Source organism: Bos indicus, chromosome 6, assembly GCF_029378745.1.
Source record: "Bos indicus isolate NIAB-ARS_2022 breed Sahiwal x Tharparkar chromosome 6, NIAB-ARS_B.indTharparkar_mat_pri_1.0, whole genome shotgun sequence".
Classification (NCBI taxonomy): domain Eukaryota; kingdom Metazoa; phylum Chordata; class Mammalia; order Artiodactyla; family Bovidae; genus Bos; species Bos indicus.
Genome location: NC_091765.1, coordinates 102,921,989 through 102,940,644, shown reverse-complemented (window position 1 = coordinate 102,940,644; position 18,656 = coordinate 102,921,989). Strand labels below are relative to the sequence as shown.

At 39.6% G+C, this 18,656-nt stretch overlaps 1 protein-coding gene across 2 annotated transcripts in view; it reads left to right on the top strand.

Annotated features, from left to right (window-relative positions):
* The window catches only part of HSD17B11 (hydroxysteroid 17-beta dehydrogenase 11), a 48,976-nt gene that overhangs the window by 13,824 nt on the left and 16,496 nt on the right, over positions 1-18,656 (top strand). For both annotated transcript variants that reach the window (XM_019963072.2, XM_019963071.2), the window contains exons 3-5: positions 1,725-1,856; positions 4,147-4,253; positions 10,452-10,589. In XM_019963072.2, coding sequence (XP_019818631.1) covers positions 1,725-1,856; positions 4,147-4,253; positions 10,452-10,589 — 377 coding nt within the window. The remainder of the gene's footprint in view (positions 1-1,724; positions 1,857-4,146; positions 4,254-10,451; positions 10,590-18,656) is intronic.

The following is an 18,656-nucleotide window of genomic DNA, read 5'->3' as shown; positions in this document are numbered from 1 at the left end:
ACTATCTATGTAATTTTGTTATTGGCCATTGTTAAGGGGATTTACTAGTTACCTAAAATGGAATACACTGATTTCCAGACTTACCTGGGCAAAGGCTTTCTGGAAAAGATAGTTTTATTATTTGAACCTATTCCATGTGTTTTAATTATTGTGTTTTTACTAAAATTATTCCAAGATAAACTATATACTTAAGCAGAGTTTACACAATGGAGATGTGATTATCAGATATTTTGACATAGGCTTTTTAATGTAGCTCTTTTGGTTTTTATGCAACTTAAACAATTAAACTCTCAGCCTGCTTTTATTATTAAGAAATATTATTAAGAAATATTATTAAGAAATATTATTAAGAAATTAGGGTGGGATATTATGTGATGATGAGGAGCTCAAGGATGAAGATAAGGTCAAGAGTGTCATTGGCAATATAAAACAGTAATTTATATCTTGTCCCTGATGTGTGTGTGTGTGCTTGGTCATGTCTGACTCGGCAATGCTATGGACTATAGCCTGCCAGGCTCCTCTGTCTGTGGGATTTCCCAGGAGAGAATACTGGGGTGGGTTGCCATTTCCTTTTCCAAGGTATCTTTCTGACCCAAGGATCAAACCTGTGTCTCCTACATTTTAGGCAGATTCTTTACTGTCCGAGCCACAAGGGAAGTCATGAATTTATATCTTGAGTCCTGTTACTTTGGAGGCATAATGGCAGCTTCATCAGTTCAACCATACAAAATGTCCGTTTTTCTCAATAACTTAGGGGCATTATTCTGAACAACAGTTTTTATATTGTGCTAGAGATGTGGATACAGGTACACACAAGTGTTTGTCAAGGGCCAGACCACTCAGCTTGACCACTCAGTAATTTACATACAACCTGATGAAATTCATTTCTGACTGCTGAGTGTTCAGCAGTGACACACTCATGTCCTCCTGATGTGCTGACCAGCCTTCCTTCCGACTTCCTTTCTGTCTGAAGTGGCTTATCTTGGGCTCTGAAGTTAGATAATCTGGGAGAGTCTCATCTCCATGTGACCTTAGATATCCACATGACCTTGGGCAAGAAATAACCCTTCTATGTTTCACGTTTCTGACCTTTAAAATGAGCATATAAGAGTTACTACTTCATAGAATGGTGAGACTTCAGTGGGATAAATAACGCAATCGTGTAAAATGCATTGCATAGTGAAAGGCTTTAATGGGCTACATTCCACCTCTCCTTCAGTCCCCCAGCTGCTGGGAAGGGGGTGGGTACTGGTCCATGACCTGTTAGGAACCAGGCTGCACAGGAGGTGAGCAGTGGTTGAGCAAGTGAAGCTTCATCTGTATTTACAGCTGCTCCCCATTGCTCGCATGACCACCTGAACTCCGCCTCCTATCAGATCGACGGCATTAGATTCTCATTGAAGTGCTCACCCTTCTGTGAATTGTTGTTTATCTGTCACTGGTTAGGTTTTTGTTAGCCAAATGCCTCTTGGGTTCTAATCAATAGAGACCAAAGTCAAAAGACTGAATTGCAAAAGAAAATTTCTGCCTATTAGACTTACAGGCAGGGCCATTTTGAAATTAAGTACTTAAAAAAAAATCTTTTTCCCCACTTGACGCATAGGTTACAAAACGACTTTTTTTTCACACGTAATAGAAAGAGTTATACTTCGTTAAGAGTCATTGCATGCAGACCTATTCCCAGACCTCTACATGTTGTAAATATTTTAATTTTATGTTTGAAGGTGAAGGCAGAAGTTGGAGATGTTAGTATTTTAGTAAATAACGCTGGTGTAGTCTACACATCAGACTTGTTCGCTACACAAGACCCTCAGATTGAAAAGACTTTTGAAGTTAATATCCTTGCACATTTCTGGGTAAGTATGATTTCTTTTACCAAAAACAATCCCTTTTGTGTAACCCAAGGATTAAGTTTAAAGTGAAGCTTTCAGCAGACATAAGGTTGAATCAAACCAATACTGACATTTTCTCCAGATACCGAGAATAATATTATGTTCAGTTCAGTTCAGTTCAGTTGCTTAGTTGTGTCCGACTCTTTGCGACCCCATGAATCGCAGCACGCCAGGCCTCCCTGTCCATCACCAACTCCCAGAGTTCACTCAGACTCACGTCCATCGAGTCAGTGATGTCATCCAGCCATCTCATCCTCTGTCGTCCCCTTCTCCTTCTGCCCCCAATCCCTCCCAGCATCAGCGTCTTTTCCAGTGAGTCAACTCTTCGCACGAGGTGGCCAAAGTACTGGAGTTTCAGCTTTAGCATCATTCCTTTCAAAGAAATCCCAGGGCTGATCTCCTTCAGAATGGACTGGTTGGATCTCCTTGCAGTCCAAGGGACTCTCAAGAGTCTTCTCCAACACCACAGTTCAAAAGCATCAATTCTTTGGCGCTCAGCCTTCTTCACAGTCCAACTCTCACATCCAAAGAAATCATTTTACATGCTGTGACCAAATCCTATCAATCATACTTCCCTTCCCTCAAAAAATATGAATAAATAATAAGAATAAACTTTAGGTGTTATGTATGTTTTAATTCTAAGCTAGATTTTTACATTTCTCTGTGATCTGTTTAGAGATGAGGGGGGGATTAGAGATTATCTGAGTCATTTTCTGTGATTCTATAAAAGGTGAACCCAGTTTACCTGTTTATTTTCACAAGACTCAGGCTTTATATTATTTCCTGGTTCCAAAATTGCAAACTTTATCAGGAACTTCACCATTCAAGATCTTAAATGGTGAGAGAGAGAGAGAGGATGAGAGAGAGAGTCTAAATGTTGGTCAAATAGCCATTACATAAAAGAGCCCCTTAAAGATTTCTTGGATGTGAGTTTGGGATGAGTAATCTCAGAATGTAAATTGGTATAGTCACTGTAGAAAATAGTATGTAACTGCCTTAAGAAACAAAAAAGAGAGCTACCATATGACCCAGCCACCCCACTCCCAGGTATATGTGCAGAAAAAATGAAAACTCTAATTCAAAAAGGTATATATACCCCAGTGTTCATAGAAGCATCATTTACAATACCCAAGACATGGAAACAACCCAAGTGCCCACAACACACAATTGAGACTTAGAAGGTGTAGCAAATATGTATAGAATGGAAATTTACTCAGCCATAAAAAGAATAAAATACTTCCATTTGCAACAACATGGATCGACCTAGAGAATATATTTAGTGAAGAAGATCAGATAGAGAGAGACAAATATAGGATACCCTTTACATATGGAAAGTGAAAAATAATACAAATTAATCTATATACAAAACAGAAACAGACTCAGACACAGAAAAACTTATGGTTATCAAAGGGGGAGGGAAGGGGCAAATTAGAAGTCTGGGATTAACAAACTGCAGGCATAAAACAGATAAGCAACAAGGATCTACTGTATAGCACAGGGAATTATATTTAATACCTCGTAATAACCCATAATGGAAAATAATATGAAAGTATGTATATATATGTATATATATATAAAACTGAATCACTTTGCTGTGCACCTGAAGCTAATACAATATTGTAAATCAACTTTACTTCAGTTTAGAAGAAGGGATATTGAGGTTGGTGAAAGTGCAGTATTGTTTCATTTTATTAGCCCCAAGTTATTGACATCCATTTTTTATATTTTTATGCCTTAAAAGTTTGTGTCTTTCTGAAAATGTTTTTTTTTCCTGAATCCCCAGCATACAGTAGGTGCTCAATAAATATTTATTTTGTATAAAAGCATTCAGTGACTGTTGCAAGATTTTTTGTCACTTCAGTATTTTGATGACATAACCAAACTGTTTTCTAACAATTTCACCTTAAATGTAAAATTTTCAATAACTCTAGATATTATACTTGTTCAATATATGAGATGAGAGAAGACATCAATGCTGGAAGGTGGAGGAACTGGAGACATAAGAAATTAACAATTTAATTGAGATGGATTCTCAAAGCTTTTAGTGTTCATTGTTTCATTTAGCTTTTCTAATCTGGGCATCCTATCTGCAGTATGTTGCCACATTTGTTTTTTTTCTCCTATGAAAATTAATCTAGGTTTTTTTATTGATGAAATGTTATGAACAATGTTAAAATACACTTCATTTTGAAATATTCCCACTGGGTTTGCAAATCAGAAATAATTTTTTTTCTCTTAATAAAAACATTTCTAGACTACAAAGGCATTTCTTCCTGAGATGATGAAGAATAATCATGGCCATATTGTCACTGTGGCTTCAGCAGCTGGGCATACTGGGGTCCCCTTCTTACTGGCTTACTGGTATGTGAACATGTGTTTTTTTCATTGGTTCCTGTGCTTAACTTGAGTGTGATTTCTTGAGTGTAATGAGGACTATTGTTAACAATGATAGGCTTTCCTGGTGTCTCACACGGTAAAGAATCTGCCTGCAGTGCAAGAGCCCTGATTTCAGTCTCTGGGTTGGGAAGATCCCCTGGAGAAGGGAATGGCAACCCACTCTAGTATTCTTGCCTGGAGACTTCCATGGACAGAGGAGCCTGGCAGTCTTCAGTCCATGGGGGGCACGAAAGAGTCAGACACAACTGAGCAAGTAACACACAGACTTCCAGTGTTGCTGAAATAAGCAGAAGGAGTTGTACAAAGTCTCTTGCACAACAGCCTTATCAATCATTAATCCTCTCCTAGGCTGACCGTTTGAGAGGTGGCTGCAGGGAAATTATCCAATAGGAAGCCAAGTGCTTCAAGCATTTCTCATCCCTTTTAGCAGCAAGGAATTAAAATGAGGGCAGGATTTTTACAAGATGAGAAAAGTTAATATTAATCATTTTAATAAAGTAATTTTGGGGAAACTAACCATTAGAAAGAGAGAATATAATCTGGGATTCCAAATTAAAAACATCCAGACAATGAAATTGTTGTAAAAGTGAATTTTAATAGTTCTTCTAAAAACCCATGCCAATTGTAGTAACTAAGAAGTTACTATAACAGAAGTTACTATAACAAGTAGAGCACAGTAATGGTGTGCTCCCCCATGTGGAGAATTGATCTGTGAGGTCACGATAGCCATGGTCATCCTACTGGTTGCAGGCACCCTGTTGGCTGTTAGCTGTTTCTGTATGTTAGCAAATTATCACCCTTTAATGTTGAATTATGACCATGTAGGTAAATAGATATTGCTCAAATTTGTTTTCTACCAAACAAATGCGCTCTTTTGTTTGTATCTAAATACAATTAGATACAATTGTATCTAATCAATTATCTATCAATTGTATCTTAGATAGAATTAAGTATCTAAATTTTAAAAGTAACACAGATGTAGTTGTAAATGTAGCCATATATATGTGTATAAATATGGGATTTCCCTGATAGCTCAGTTGGCAAAGAATCTGCCTGCAATGCAGGAAACCCTGGTTCAATTCCTGGGTTTGGAAGATCCGATGGAGAAGGGATAGGTTACCCACTTCAGTATTCTTGGGCTTCCCTTGTGGCTCACCTGGTAAAGAATCTACCCGAAATGCAGGAGACCTGGGTTCGATCCCTGAGTTGGGAAGACCCCCTGGAGAAAGGAAAGGCTATCCACTTTAGTATTCTGGCCTGGAGAATTCCATGGACTGTGTAGTCCATGGGGTCACAAAGAGTCAGACACAACTGAACGACTTTCACTTCACTTCACTTCAGGCTCTGGTGGATAACTTATTTTCTTATGACATATAAACATATGAGCCTAGCAGCAGAACCTGAAACTATCTTTCATCAAGGGAGTGCTGCTGCTGCTGCTAAGTCGCTTCAGTCGTGTCCGACTCTGTGCAGCCCACCAGGCTCCCCCGTCCCTTGGATTCTCCAGGCAAGAACACTGGAGTGGGTTGCCATTTCCTTCTCCAGTGCATGAAAGTGAAAAGTGAAAGTGAAGTCGCTCAGTCGTGTCCGACTCTAGCGGCCCCATGGACTGCAGCCTACCAGGCTCCTCCGTCCATAGGATTTTCCAGGCAAGAGTACTGGAGTGGGGTGCCATCGCCTTCTCCAGCTAGGGGCTAATTACTTCAAAAGAGACAGTATGTAGTCTAGGCACAATAGACCTGTCCTGTGACTGCTTTAGCAGTATTTCATCTTTTTTTAAAAAAACTCAAGTCAAGGTTATATTTATTTCTAAAACTATTAGAAAATAAATATATACCAACAGAGAAAGAAAGAAAATGTTGATGAACAACAGAACAAAATAAAAATCACTTCTCTTGCCATTGCCTAAGAACAACCAAGCAGTCTGTGGATATGGTTAGACTAATTTTGCAAATTTGTTTGTTCTTTTTGTTCATCTATAAACTCTAGCTGATATATTTTGTCAATTCATATAGTCAATTTATAAGCATGAAAGTTACCAGTATGGAAAGACATGCCAAAATTGAGTACTAATCATTAGCTTGTAATGGAATGTTATTCAAAAGAATAATTTGGAATAAGAAAATATTAATTAAGGTTATTGATAGTAAGAAGAAATTTAGTGGGCTTTCCTGCTGGCTCAGATGATAAAGAATCTGCCTGCAATGCAGGAGACCTGGGTTCAATCCCTGCCTGGGTCAGGAAAATCCCCTGGAGAAGGGAATGGCTGCCCACTCCAGTATTCTTGCATAGAGAATTCCATGGACAGAGGAGCATGGAGGGCTACAGTCCATGGGATCACAGAGTCAGACACGATTGAGCAACTAATGCTTTCACACACACATAGTGCAGTAAAAAATCCACTAACTGTTAGCTTTTATATATATATATATCTATAAACAAGTTCATTCTGAAGTTCAAAAATATAAAATTCCTTCAACACACTCAAGATCATTATGAGTTTTAATATATTTCTGCACTTTTGGTTCACTTCAGAAAAATCAGAAAAAACAGTTTAGTAGAAGAGAAAAGAAGAATATTTATTGATAATCTCACCACACAGAATAATCTCACCACACAGAAATAACCATGTATTTAATGTAGAAATACAGTCATACCTTGAAAAAGATATACATACATAATCTTTTTTTTAAAGTGAACATTTTGCATTTAAAATATATATATGCAACATCATTTTCAGTTTTTGTTGGATAATTTATTTTTCTAGATTCTTTCAGTTGCAAGGAACACAAAATGTATACTGCCTCAGACCAAAAGAGGAGAAATCTTACGCAGGCTCTCTGTTGCCAAGAATGGCTACCAGCCTTGCTGGAATAATATCTTTTCAACTCCCAAGTCTAGCATCAGTGGGGAAAAGCCATACCTCCCAGTGTTCTAGTCCTGGAGTTCACTCTTAACTAGACCAACGTGGATCCAACTGCTGAACTAGGGTGTAAGCCAGCAAAATCAAAGCCATCTTAGCAGAATGAGGGAATATGAATGCTGACAGAGGCAAAAACAGCCTCTGTCCACTACAGACATTTTCAGCTCTTTCCAACTATTTGCCTTCATGAACCGGATACCCCAGGGACTGTCCTTGACTATACATCTTTAGAAACATGATTGTTTATTTCCTTGGGATAAGTAATTAAAAGAGAAATTACTGACTCTAAGAGCATAGCATAGATAGATAGATAGTTAGATAGAATTTTTTTTTTTTTGGCTGTTATCTCATGGCATGTGGATCTTTGTTCCCCAGCAAGGGATTAAACCCGCACCCCATGCAGTGGAAGCACAGAGTCTTAACCACTGGACTGCCAGAGAAGTCTCAAGCATGGCATATTTTTTTAATGAATTTTATACCTTTTGCCAAATTGTCTTCCAGAAAATGCTGCCAACTAACCTGTACTTTGGAAAACTGCCATTTAGCCTATACTTCAGAAATTCTGTTGAAAGTTCTCTCACTTTTTTTTCTTAAAGCTGAGACATATGACTTAAAATTATTTCCAGTCCAATTCTATAAAATGAAAGTATTTTGTACATTGAAAACAACTCAAACAAAAAATTTCCTACTATCCTTACTGTTACTCCTAGGCACAACTTTTATCTTGTATTTATTTTGTATTTATCTTGTATTTTGTATTTATCTTGTATTTATATTAATTACCCCTGAAAGGATAAAACATTTCATATACATGTATCTATTGGTTTTGGGGGGCTTCCCAGGTGTCACTAGTGGTAAAGAACCTGCCTACCAGTGCAGGAGATGTAAGAGATGCATTCGATCCCTGGGAAGATCCCTTGGAGCAGGGCATGGCAATCCACTCCAGTATTCTTGCCTGGCAGGCTATAGTCCATAGAGTCACACAGAGTTGGACAGTCGACTGAAGTGACTTAGCACTCGTACACATTGGTATTTTTATTTTGTAAATTTTCTGCTAATGCCCTTAGGTATTTATCCATTCGAATATTGTCTTATTCATTTGACTTCCTCAGTGGCTCAGTGGTAAAGAACCCACCTGCCAATGCAGGAGATGTGGGTTCGATCCCTGAGTTAGGGATCTTGCCCTGGAGAAGGGAATGTCAACCCAATCCAGTATTCTTGCCTGGACAGAGGAGCCTGGCAGGCTACAATCCATGGGATCGTAAAATGGGTCAGACATGACTGAGCATGTTCATTCATTTATAAAAATTGTCCTTTATTCACCTAATTCTTATGTCACCCTAATCCTTGTCCTATAAGTTGCAAATGCTTTACCAGTTTGTCATTTACCTCTTAACTTGGTTGTTGTTTTTGTTTAGTCACTAAGTCAATTTCCCAGGCAAGAATACTGGAGTGGGTTGTCATTTCCTTCTCCAGGGGGTCTTCCCCACCCAAGGATCAAACCCGCGTCTCTTACATCTCCTGCATTGGCAGGCAGATTCGTTACCACTGGTGCCACCTGGGAAGCCGTTAGCTTGGTTCGGAGCTGATGTAAGTTTCGACTATATCATATTAGAGGTCTGATTTGCTGCCCAAATTTAAAGCCTAATTCCACCACTTTGTTTTTTGTCTTTGGTCAAGTTCTATAATTCCACCTCTACCTAAGTTTCTTTTTTGGGAAATAGATATCATAATAGTATCGGTTTCACAGAATTGTTGTTAAGGGATTAAATCAAATAATGCATCTGAATAACTGAGGTCAGTGTCTGGCATATAGTAATCAATTTTAGATACGATTATTTTTGTTTCTGTTGTGTACAGAAGATTTACATTTTATGTAATTGAATCTAGCAATCTTTCTTTTAAGCCTTCAATAAATGTCTAAGCTTCAGGAAAAAAAGGATAAAAGAGAACTTTCCACAGCTTTCTGTTTTCCAAAGCACAGGTTAATTGGCAAGAATTTGCTTTGTATAATTGCTAATCTGTACAGGCTTAGAGAAAAGCAATCTATCTAGTAATTAATGGTACTGAATTATACACTTAAACATAATTAAAATTGTAAATTTTATATTAAAAATATTTTGTATAATTTTTTAAATTAATAAAATAATATTCTAAAACCCATTGAATTGTATTCCTAAGTGAGTGAATTATATGGTATGTGATTTTATATTTTTCAGTAATGCTACTTTCTCTAAAAGCCTAGTTGGAAAACTAATGTCCATTTAAAATACGGAAAATTTCCTTCTCTTTCCAAATGAAGGCACTATGATGATAAGAATTGCTTTACATTTTGATTTATTCACTTGAAAAATATTTACTGAACACCTATTATAGGCCAAGCACTGTGCCAAGCCCTGGGGATTCACTGGAGAGCAAAACAGTCATAGAGATTATTATAGAGAAGGTATGGGGTCAGACATTTAAAAAATTCATCCAAATGAATACTTAATTACAAATTCAAGATGTGCTTCATGGAAAACTGAAGATTACTGTATGATGGGGAAATAATTTAGACTAGGGTTTCGGAAATGCATATTTGAGGAAGTCAAGCTAAGACTTAAAGGAAGAACAGGACTTATCCAGGAGAATTTCCCAATAAATTCCATGACATGTTGTAGTAAATAATGAACAGCCTATAGTGACATTACATTTTAGGGAAACAGCAACAACAAAAACAAGCACCCTACCAATTTTCTTAACAAGACATTTAAGCCTACTCAGTTCTCTGATAAATGCTGAGATGCAGTAAATGCTTCTTTCTTAGACTTAGCTGTTATTTGCTGTTTTAATTGCTAGTGTGTCCGACTCTTTTGTAACCGCCTGGACTGTAGCCTGCCAGGCTCCTCTGTCCATGGAACTTTCCAGGCAAGAATGCTGGAGTGGGTTGCCATTTCCTTCTCCAGGAGATCTTCCCAACCCAGGGATCGAACCCACGTCTCTTACATTGGCAGACAAGTTCTTCAGTGCTGAGCCACCTGGGAAGCCCTCTGAGACTTTACTGTGCCTATCAGTTTGCCCGAGGGTCATCCAGAATGCAGATTCTAATTCAGCAGATTCTAATCTCAGCCAGGCCTGAGATTCAGATGTTGCCCGTGCTGTTTGGCAGAGCACCACACTTAACTAAGGAAAACAGACATCTGAGTTAAATAGATGAAGCCGCTTTCTTGAATTATTTTATGAACTCTGTTTATTTTCAGTTCAAGCAAGTTTGCTGCTGTTGGATTTCATAAAGCTCTGACTGAAGAATTGAGTGCCTTAAAAAGAACCGGAGTCAAAACAACATGTCTCTGCCCTAATTTCATAAACACCGGCTTCATCAAAAACCCAAGTACCAGGTAAGTTGAGGCAAAAATGGAGACAGAAGGATTGGTGGTTGCTGTGACTATCAACCATTCTATAGGTTTTCCTAAATATTTTAATCCTTAAAACATCTCATATTCGAGGCCCTTAGCTCATCTCAGTTTCAGCTTCTGTAGACTATGGGAACATATAGAGAAAGAGAGAGAATGTATATAAACAGATGTGAATGACACAGTGAAGTTGCTTAGCCTTCCTTTTTTCTTCGCTTGGGTGGTGGTTCTCAGACTTCAGTACTTATACCTTTCTCTAGGAGTACTGGGAACCATGCAGGGGTCCCACCCCAAGAGTTGTGCATTTCTTCATTTTGGTCGGGATAGAGTAATGGTGGGGCAGGGAGCCTGTATATTTAACAAGCATCATAATTAGTTCTTTTTTTATTTTTTAAAAAATATTTATGCATTTACTTGGCTGTGCTAGATCTTACTTGTGGCACGTGGGATCTTCCTCCTTTGTTGCATCATGCAAACTCTTAGCTGTAGGATCTAGTTCCCTGATCCAGGATTGAACCCAGGCCCCTGCATTGGGAATTCAGAGTCTTAGCCACTGGACCTCCAGGAAAGTCCCACATCATAAGTAATTCTGATAGAGGTGACCAGTACCAGTGTTAAAAATAAAAAAACCTTTCCTTTGGTAATCTAGAGATCATCCTTCAAATAAGTTCAGTTCAGTTCGGTCTCTCAGTCGTGTCTGACTCTTTGCAACCCCATGGACCGCAGCATGCCAGGCCTCCCTGTCCATCACCAACTCCCGGAGTTTACCCAGACTCACGACATTGAGTCGGTGATGACATCCAACTATGTCATCCCTTCTCCTCCTGCCTTCAATCTTTCCCAGCATCAGGGTCTTTTCCAATGAGTCAGCTTTTCACATCAGGTGGCCAGAGTATTGGAGTTTCAGCTTCAACATCAGTCCTTCCAGTGAACACTCAGGACTGATCTTTAGGATGGACTGGTTGGATCTCCCTGCAGTCCAAGAGAGGCTCAAGTGTCTTCTCCAACACCACGGTTCAAAAGCATCAATTCTTCTCCGCTCAGTTTTCTTTATAGTCCAACTCTCACATCCATACATGACTACTGAAAAAACCATAGCCTTGACTAGATGGACCTTTATTGACAAAATAATGTCTCTGCTTTTTAACATGCTGTCTAGGTTGGTCATAACTTTTCTTCCAAGGAGTAAACGTCTTTTAATTTCATGGCTGTAGTCACCATCTGCCGTGTTTTCGAGCCCCCCAAAATAAAGTCTGCCACTGTTTCCACTGTTCCCCATCTATTTTCCGTGAAGTGATGGGACCGGATGCCATGATGTTAGTTTTCTGAATGTTGAGCTTTAAGCCAACTTTTTCACTCTCTTCTTTCATTTTCATCAAGAGGCTCTTTAGTTCTTCACTTTCTGCCGTAAGGGTGGTGTCGTCTGCATATCTGAGGTTATTGATATTTCTCCCGGCAATTTTGATTCCAACTTGTGCTTCATCCAGCTCAGCATTTCTCATGATGTACTCTGCATATAAGTTAAATAAGCAGGGTAACAATATACAGCCTTGACGAACTCCTTTTCCTATTTGGAACCAGTCTGTTGTTCCATGTCCCATTCTAACTGTTGCTTCCTGACCTACATACGGATTTCTCGAGAGGCAGGTCAGGTGGTCTGGTATTCCCATCTCTTTCAGAATTTTCCACAGTTTACTGTAATCCACACAGTCAAAGGCTTTGGCATAGTCAATAAAGCAGAAATAGATGTTTTTCTGGAACTCTTTTGCTTTTACGATGATCCAGCAGATGTTGACAATTTGATCTCTGGTTCCTCTGCCTTTTCTAAAACCAGCTTGAACATCTGGAAGTTCACGTTCACGTTTTGCTGAAGCCTGGCTTGGAGAACTTGGAGCATTACTTTACTAGCTCCAAATTTACTCATCTCACTAGCTTTGTGAGGTGAGTGCAATTGTGCAGTAGTTTGAGCATTCTTTGGCATTGCCTTTCTTTGGGATTGGAATGAAAACTGACCTTTTCCAGTCCTGTGGCCACTGCTGCCTCTTCCACATTTGGTGACATATTGAGTGCAGCACTTTCACAGCATCATCTTTTAGGATTTGACATAGCTCAACTGGAATTCCATCACCTCCACTAGCTTTGTTCATAGTGATGCTTCTTAAGGCCCACTTGACTTCACATTCCAGGATGTCTGGCTGTAGGTGAGTGATCACACCATCGTGATTATCTGGGTCGTGAAGATCTTTTTTGTACAGTTCTTCTGTGTATTCTTGCCACCTTTTCTTAATATCTTCTGCTTCTGTTAGGTGCATACCATTTCTGTCCTTTATTGAGCCCATCTTTGCATGAAATGTTCCCTTGGTATCTCTAATTTTCTTGAAGAGATGTCTAGTCTTTCCCATTCTATTGTTTTCCTCTATTTCTTTGCACTGATCACTGAGGAAGGCTTTCTTACCTCTCCTTGCTATTCTTTGGAACTCTGCATTCAGATGCTTATATCTTTCCTTTTCTCCTTTGCTTTTTGCTTCTCTTCTTTTCACAGCTATTTGTAAGGCCTCCTCAGACAGCCATTTTGCTTTTTTGCATTTCTTTTTCTTGGGGATGGTTTTGATCCCTGTCTCCTGTACAATGTCATGAATCTCCATCCATAGTTCACCACGCACTCTTTCAGATCTAGTCCCTTAAATCTATTTCTCACTTCCACTGTATAATCGTAAGGGATTTGATGTAGGTCATACCTGAATGGTCTAGTGGTTTTCCCTACTTTCTTCTATTTAAGTCTGAATTTGGTAATAAGGAGCTCATGATCTAAGCCACAGTCAGCTCCTGGTCTTGTTTTTGCTGACTGTATAGAGCTTCTCCATCTTTGGCTGCAAAGAATATAATCAGTCTGATTTCGGTGTTGGCCATCTGGTGACGTCTGTGTGTAGAGTCTTCTCTTGTGTGGTTGGAAGAGGGTGTTTGCTATGACCAGTGTGTTCTCTTGGCAAAACTCTACTAGCCTTTGCCCTGCTTCATTTTGTACTCCAAGGCCAAATTTGCCTATTACTCCATATGTTTCTTGACTTCCTACTTTTTCATTCCAGTCTCCTATAATGAAAAGGACATCTTTTTTGGGTGTTAGTTCTAAAAGGTCTTGAAGGCTTTCCTGGTGGCTCAGACCATAAAGCGTCTGCCTGCAATGCAGGAGACCCAGGTTCAATCCTGAGTCAGGAAGATCCCCTGGAGAAAGAAATGGCAACCCACTCCAGTGTTCTTGACTGGACAATTCCATGGACAGACAAGCCTGGTGGGCTCCAGTCCATGGGGTCGCAAAGAGTCAGACACAACTGAGCAACTTCACTTTCTAAAAGGTCTTGTAGGTCTTCATAGAACCGTTCAGCTTCTTCAGCGTTACTGGTTGGGGCATAGACTTGGATTACCATGATATTGAATGGTTTGCCTTGGAAACGAACAGAGATCATTCTGTCGTTTTTGAGATTGCATCCAAGTACTGCATTTCAGTCTTTTGTTCACCATGATGGCTACTCCATTTCTTCTAAGGGATTCCTGCCTACAGTAGTAGATATAATGGTCATCTGAGTTAAATTTCACCCATTCCAGTCCATTTCAGTTCGTTGATTCCTAGAATGTCGACATTCACTCTTGCCATCTCTTGTTTGACCACTTCCAATTTGCCTTGATTCGTGAACCTAACATTCCAGGTTCCTATGCAATATTGCTCTTTACAGCATCAGACCTTGCTTCTATCACCAGTCACATCAACAGCTGGGTGTTGTTTTTGCTTTGGCTCCGTCTCTTCATTCTTTCTGGAGTTATTTCTCCACTGATCTCCAGTAGCATATTGGGCACCTACCGACCTAGGGAGTTCCTCTTTCAGTATCCTATCATTTTGCCTTTTCATACTGTTCATGGGGTTTTCAAGCCAAGAACACTGAAGTGGTTTGCCATTCCCTTCTCCAGTGGACCACATTCTGTCAGACCTCTCCACCATGACCCCTCCATCTTGGGTGGCCCTATGGTCAATGTGATTAGATTGATTAGTTTTCTGTGATTATGGTTTCAGTCTGCCCTCTGATGCCCTCTCTCAGTGCCTACTGTCTTACTAGGGTTTCTCTTACCTTGGACTTGGGGTATCTCTTCATAGCTGCTCCAGGAAAGTGCAGCCGCTGCTCCTTATCTTGGACTTGGGGTATCTCCTCACGGCCACCACTACTGACCTTGGACGTGGGGTATCTCCTTTTGGCCGCTCCAGTGCCGCCCAAAATTAGTAACAGATCAGAATCTTTTCAAAATAAGTACCAGATCAAAATCTTTTCTTGGTTAGAAAATAAAATTACAAAGGATTGGCACTGAGGTTAATTTTTAATGTTTCCTGTCTTTGAGAATAGCTTTAATATTTTTGTAAACATGGTTTACAAAAATGGTTACTTTAAAAAAAATTCCAACATACAGAAAAATACAAATAAATTTTTTTTCCGTTTCATTTAAACCCTCTATCCAGTGAAGACTATTTTTAACATTTTGAAGAACATTCTTTTGGACATCTCTTTGAAAATGAAAGTGATAGTAACTCAGTCGTGTCTGACTCTGTGATCCCATGGACTGTAGCCCGCCAGGCTTCTTTGTCCATGGGATTCTCCAGGCAAGAATACTGGAGTGGGTTGCCATTTCCTTCTCCAGGGGATCTTTCTGACGCAGGGATTGAACCCAGGTCTTCTGCATTGCAGGCAGATTCTTTACCATCTGAGCCACCAGGGAAGCACAGACATCTCCTTTTGTACAGATTAAATGTCTAAGTTTCATATAACCGGCATATATTACACATGAGATTCTAGAAGCAGTAAGTAAACTGCTTGTTCCCTCAGCATTATGATTATAGACAACAAGTTATTAGTGTTGTTTAGCCACTAATTCATGTCCAACTCTTTGTGACCCCAGGGACTGCAGCCTGCCAGGCTCCTTTGTCTATGGGATTCTCCAGGCAAGAATACTGGAGTGGGTTGCCTTTTCCTTCTCCAGGGGATCTCCCAGACCCAGGGATCAAATCCTCATTTCCTGCTTGGCAGGTGGATTCTTTACCACTGAGCCTCCCACGAAGCCCCAGGGCAGCAATACTGTATTTACAAAATTCAAAGTTGCTTAGAAGTTAGATTTTAAATGTTCCCATCACAAAACAAATAAATATGTAATGAGATAGAAGTATTACCTAATGCTAAGGTGGCAGTCATATGGCAATATATAAATATATCAAATCAGCTAGTTGTACACAAACTTATATAATAGGTAAATTATATCTCGATAGGAAATAATTTTTTAAAGTTCACTGAAACTGAAAGGTATTCTCAAAGGTAGAGGAGAGTGTTTTATCTTCAAGATAAAGTTTGCCAATATTTAGACACTAAAATAATATATTTGAGTCAAGCTTATCACTTAGACTGTCTTTTAGCAGTTAAACACAGACATTGTATATATATTTGCATTGTAATTGAATTTTTTACCCTTGCCTCCAGAATAAGCCTGAGGAAAGCTGGCATTCATGATGGCAAGGGTGACCTCTGCTGGCAAAACTCTGCTAGTACAACTAAAAATAACTGGGACATTTGCCTTAGCGGGTGGTAAGGGGGAGTTTAAATAGAAGTCAACCTGATTCTAGCCTGATCGAGAATATAACCTAACTAAGGAAGGGTCTGGGGCTTGTCCTGCCACACGAATTCCCTTGAAGATAAGCTGATGTTAGGATGCCAAATGTGAAGTTGGGTTTAATGTAGAAACTGAGTTTCAATTCAGTTCGGTTCAATTCAGTCGCTCAGTCGTATTCGACTCTTTGCAACTCCATGGAACGCAGCACTCCAGGCCTCCCTGTCCATCACCAACTCCCGGAGTTTACTCAGACTCATGTCCATTGAGTTGGTGCTGCCATCCAACCATCTCATCCTCTGTCGTTCCCTTCTCCTTCCACCTTCAATCTTGCCCAGCATCAGGGTCTTTTCCAATGAGTCAGCTCTTCACATTAGGTGGCCAAAGTACTGGAGTTTCAACTTCAACATCAGTCTTTCCAAAGAATATTCAGGGCTGATTTCTTTTAGGATTCACTGATTGGATCTCCTGGCAGTCCAAGAGACTCTCAAGAGTCCTCCAACACCACAGTTCAAAAGCATCAATTCTTCGGCATTCAGCTTTCTTTATAGTCCAACTCTCACATTCATACATGACTACTGGAAAAACCATAGCCTTGACTGGACGGACCTTGGTTGACAAAGTAATGTCTCTGCTTTTTAATATGCTGTCTAGGTTGGTCATAGCTTTCCTTCCAAGGAGTAAGCGTCTTTTAATTTCATGGCTGCAGTCACCATCTGCAGTGATTTGGGAGCCCCAAAATATAAAGTCTGCCACTGTTTCCCCATCTATTTCCCATGAAGTGATGGGACCAGATGCCATGATCTTCGTTTTCTGAATATTGAGCTTTAAGCCAGCTTTTTCACTCTCCTCTTCCACTTTCATCAAGAGGCTCTTTTGTTTTTCTTCACTTTCTGCCATAAGGGTGGTGTCATCTGCATATCTGAAGTTATTGATATTCCTCCCAGCAATCTTGATTCCAGCTTGTACTTCATCCAGACCAGCGTCTCTCATGATGTACTGTGCATACAAGTTAAATAAACAGGATGACAATATACAGCCTTGCTGTACTCCTTTCCCGATTTGGAACCAGTCTGTTGTTCCATGTCCAATTCTAACTGTTGCTTCCTGACCTGCATACAGATTTCTCATGAGGCAGATCAGGTGATCTGGTATTCCCATCTCTTTCAGAATTTTCCACAGTTTGTTGTGATCCACACAGTCAAAGGCTTTGGCATAGTCAATAAAGCAGAAATAGATGTTTTTCTGGAACTCTCTTGCTTTTTCGATGTTCCAACAGATGTTGGCAATTTGACCTCTGGTTCCTCTGCCTTTTCTAAAACCAGCTTGAACATCTGGAAGTTCATGGTTCATGTACTGTTGAAGACTTGCTTTGAGAATTTTGAGCATTACTTTTCTAGTGTGTGAGATGAGTGCAATTGTGCAGTAGTTTGAGCATTCTTTGGCATTGGAATGAAAACTGACTTTTTCCAGTCCTGTGGCCACTGCTGCCTTTTCCAAATTTGGTGACATATTGAGTGCAGCACTTTCACAGCATCATCTTTTAGGATTTGACATAGCTCAACTGGAATTCCATCACCTCCACTAGCTTTGTTCATAGTGATGCTTCCTAAGGCCCACTTGACTTCACATTCTAGGATGTCTGGCTCTAGGTGAGTGATCACACCATCGTGATTATCTGGGTCGTGAAGATCTTTTTTGTACAGTTCTTCTGTGTATTCTTGCCACCTATTCTTAATATCTTCTGCTTCTGTTAGGTACATACCATTTCTGTCCTTTATTGAGCCCATCTTTGCATGAAATGTTCCCTTGGTATCTCTAATTTTCTTGAAGAGATGTCTAGTCTTTCCCATTCTATTGTTTTCCTCTATTTCTTTGCACTGATCACTGAGGAAGGCTTTCTTACCTCTCCTTGCTTTTCTTTGGAACTGTGCATTCAAATGGGTATATTTTTCCTTTTCTCCTTTGCTTTTTGCTTCTCTTCTTTTCACAGCCATTTGTAAGGCCTCCCCAGACAGCCGTTTTGCTTTTTTGCATTTCTTTTTCTTGGGGATGGTTTTGATCCCTGTCTCCTGTATAATGTCATGAACCTCTGTCCATAATTCATCAGGCACTCTATCAGATCTAGTCCCTTAAATCTATTTCTTACTTCCACTGTATAATCATAAGGAATTTGACTTAGGTCATACCTGAATAGTCTAGTGGTTTTCCTACTTTCTTCAACTTAAGTCTGAATTTGGCAATAAGGAGTTTATGATCTGAGCCACAGTCAGCTCCCACTCTTGTTTTTGCTGACCTTGGCTGCAAAGAATATAATCAATATGATTTCAGCGTTGACCATCTAGTGATGTCCATGTGTAGAGTCTTCTGTGTTTTTGGAAGAGGGTGTTTGCTATGACCAGTGCGTTCTCT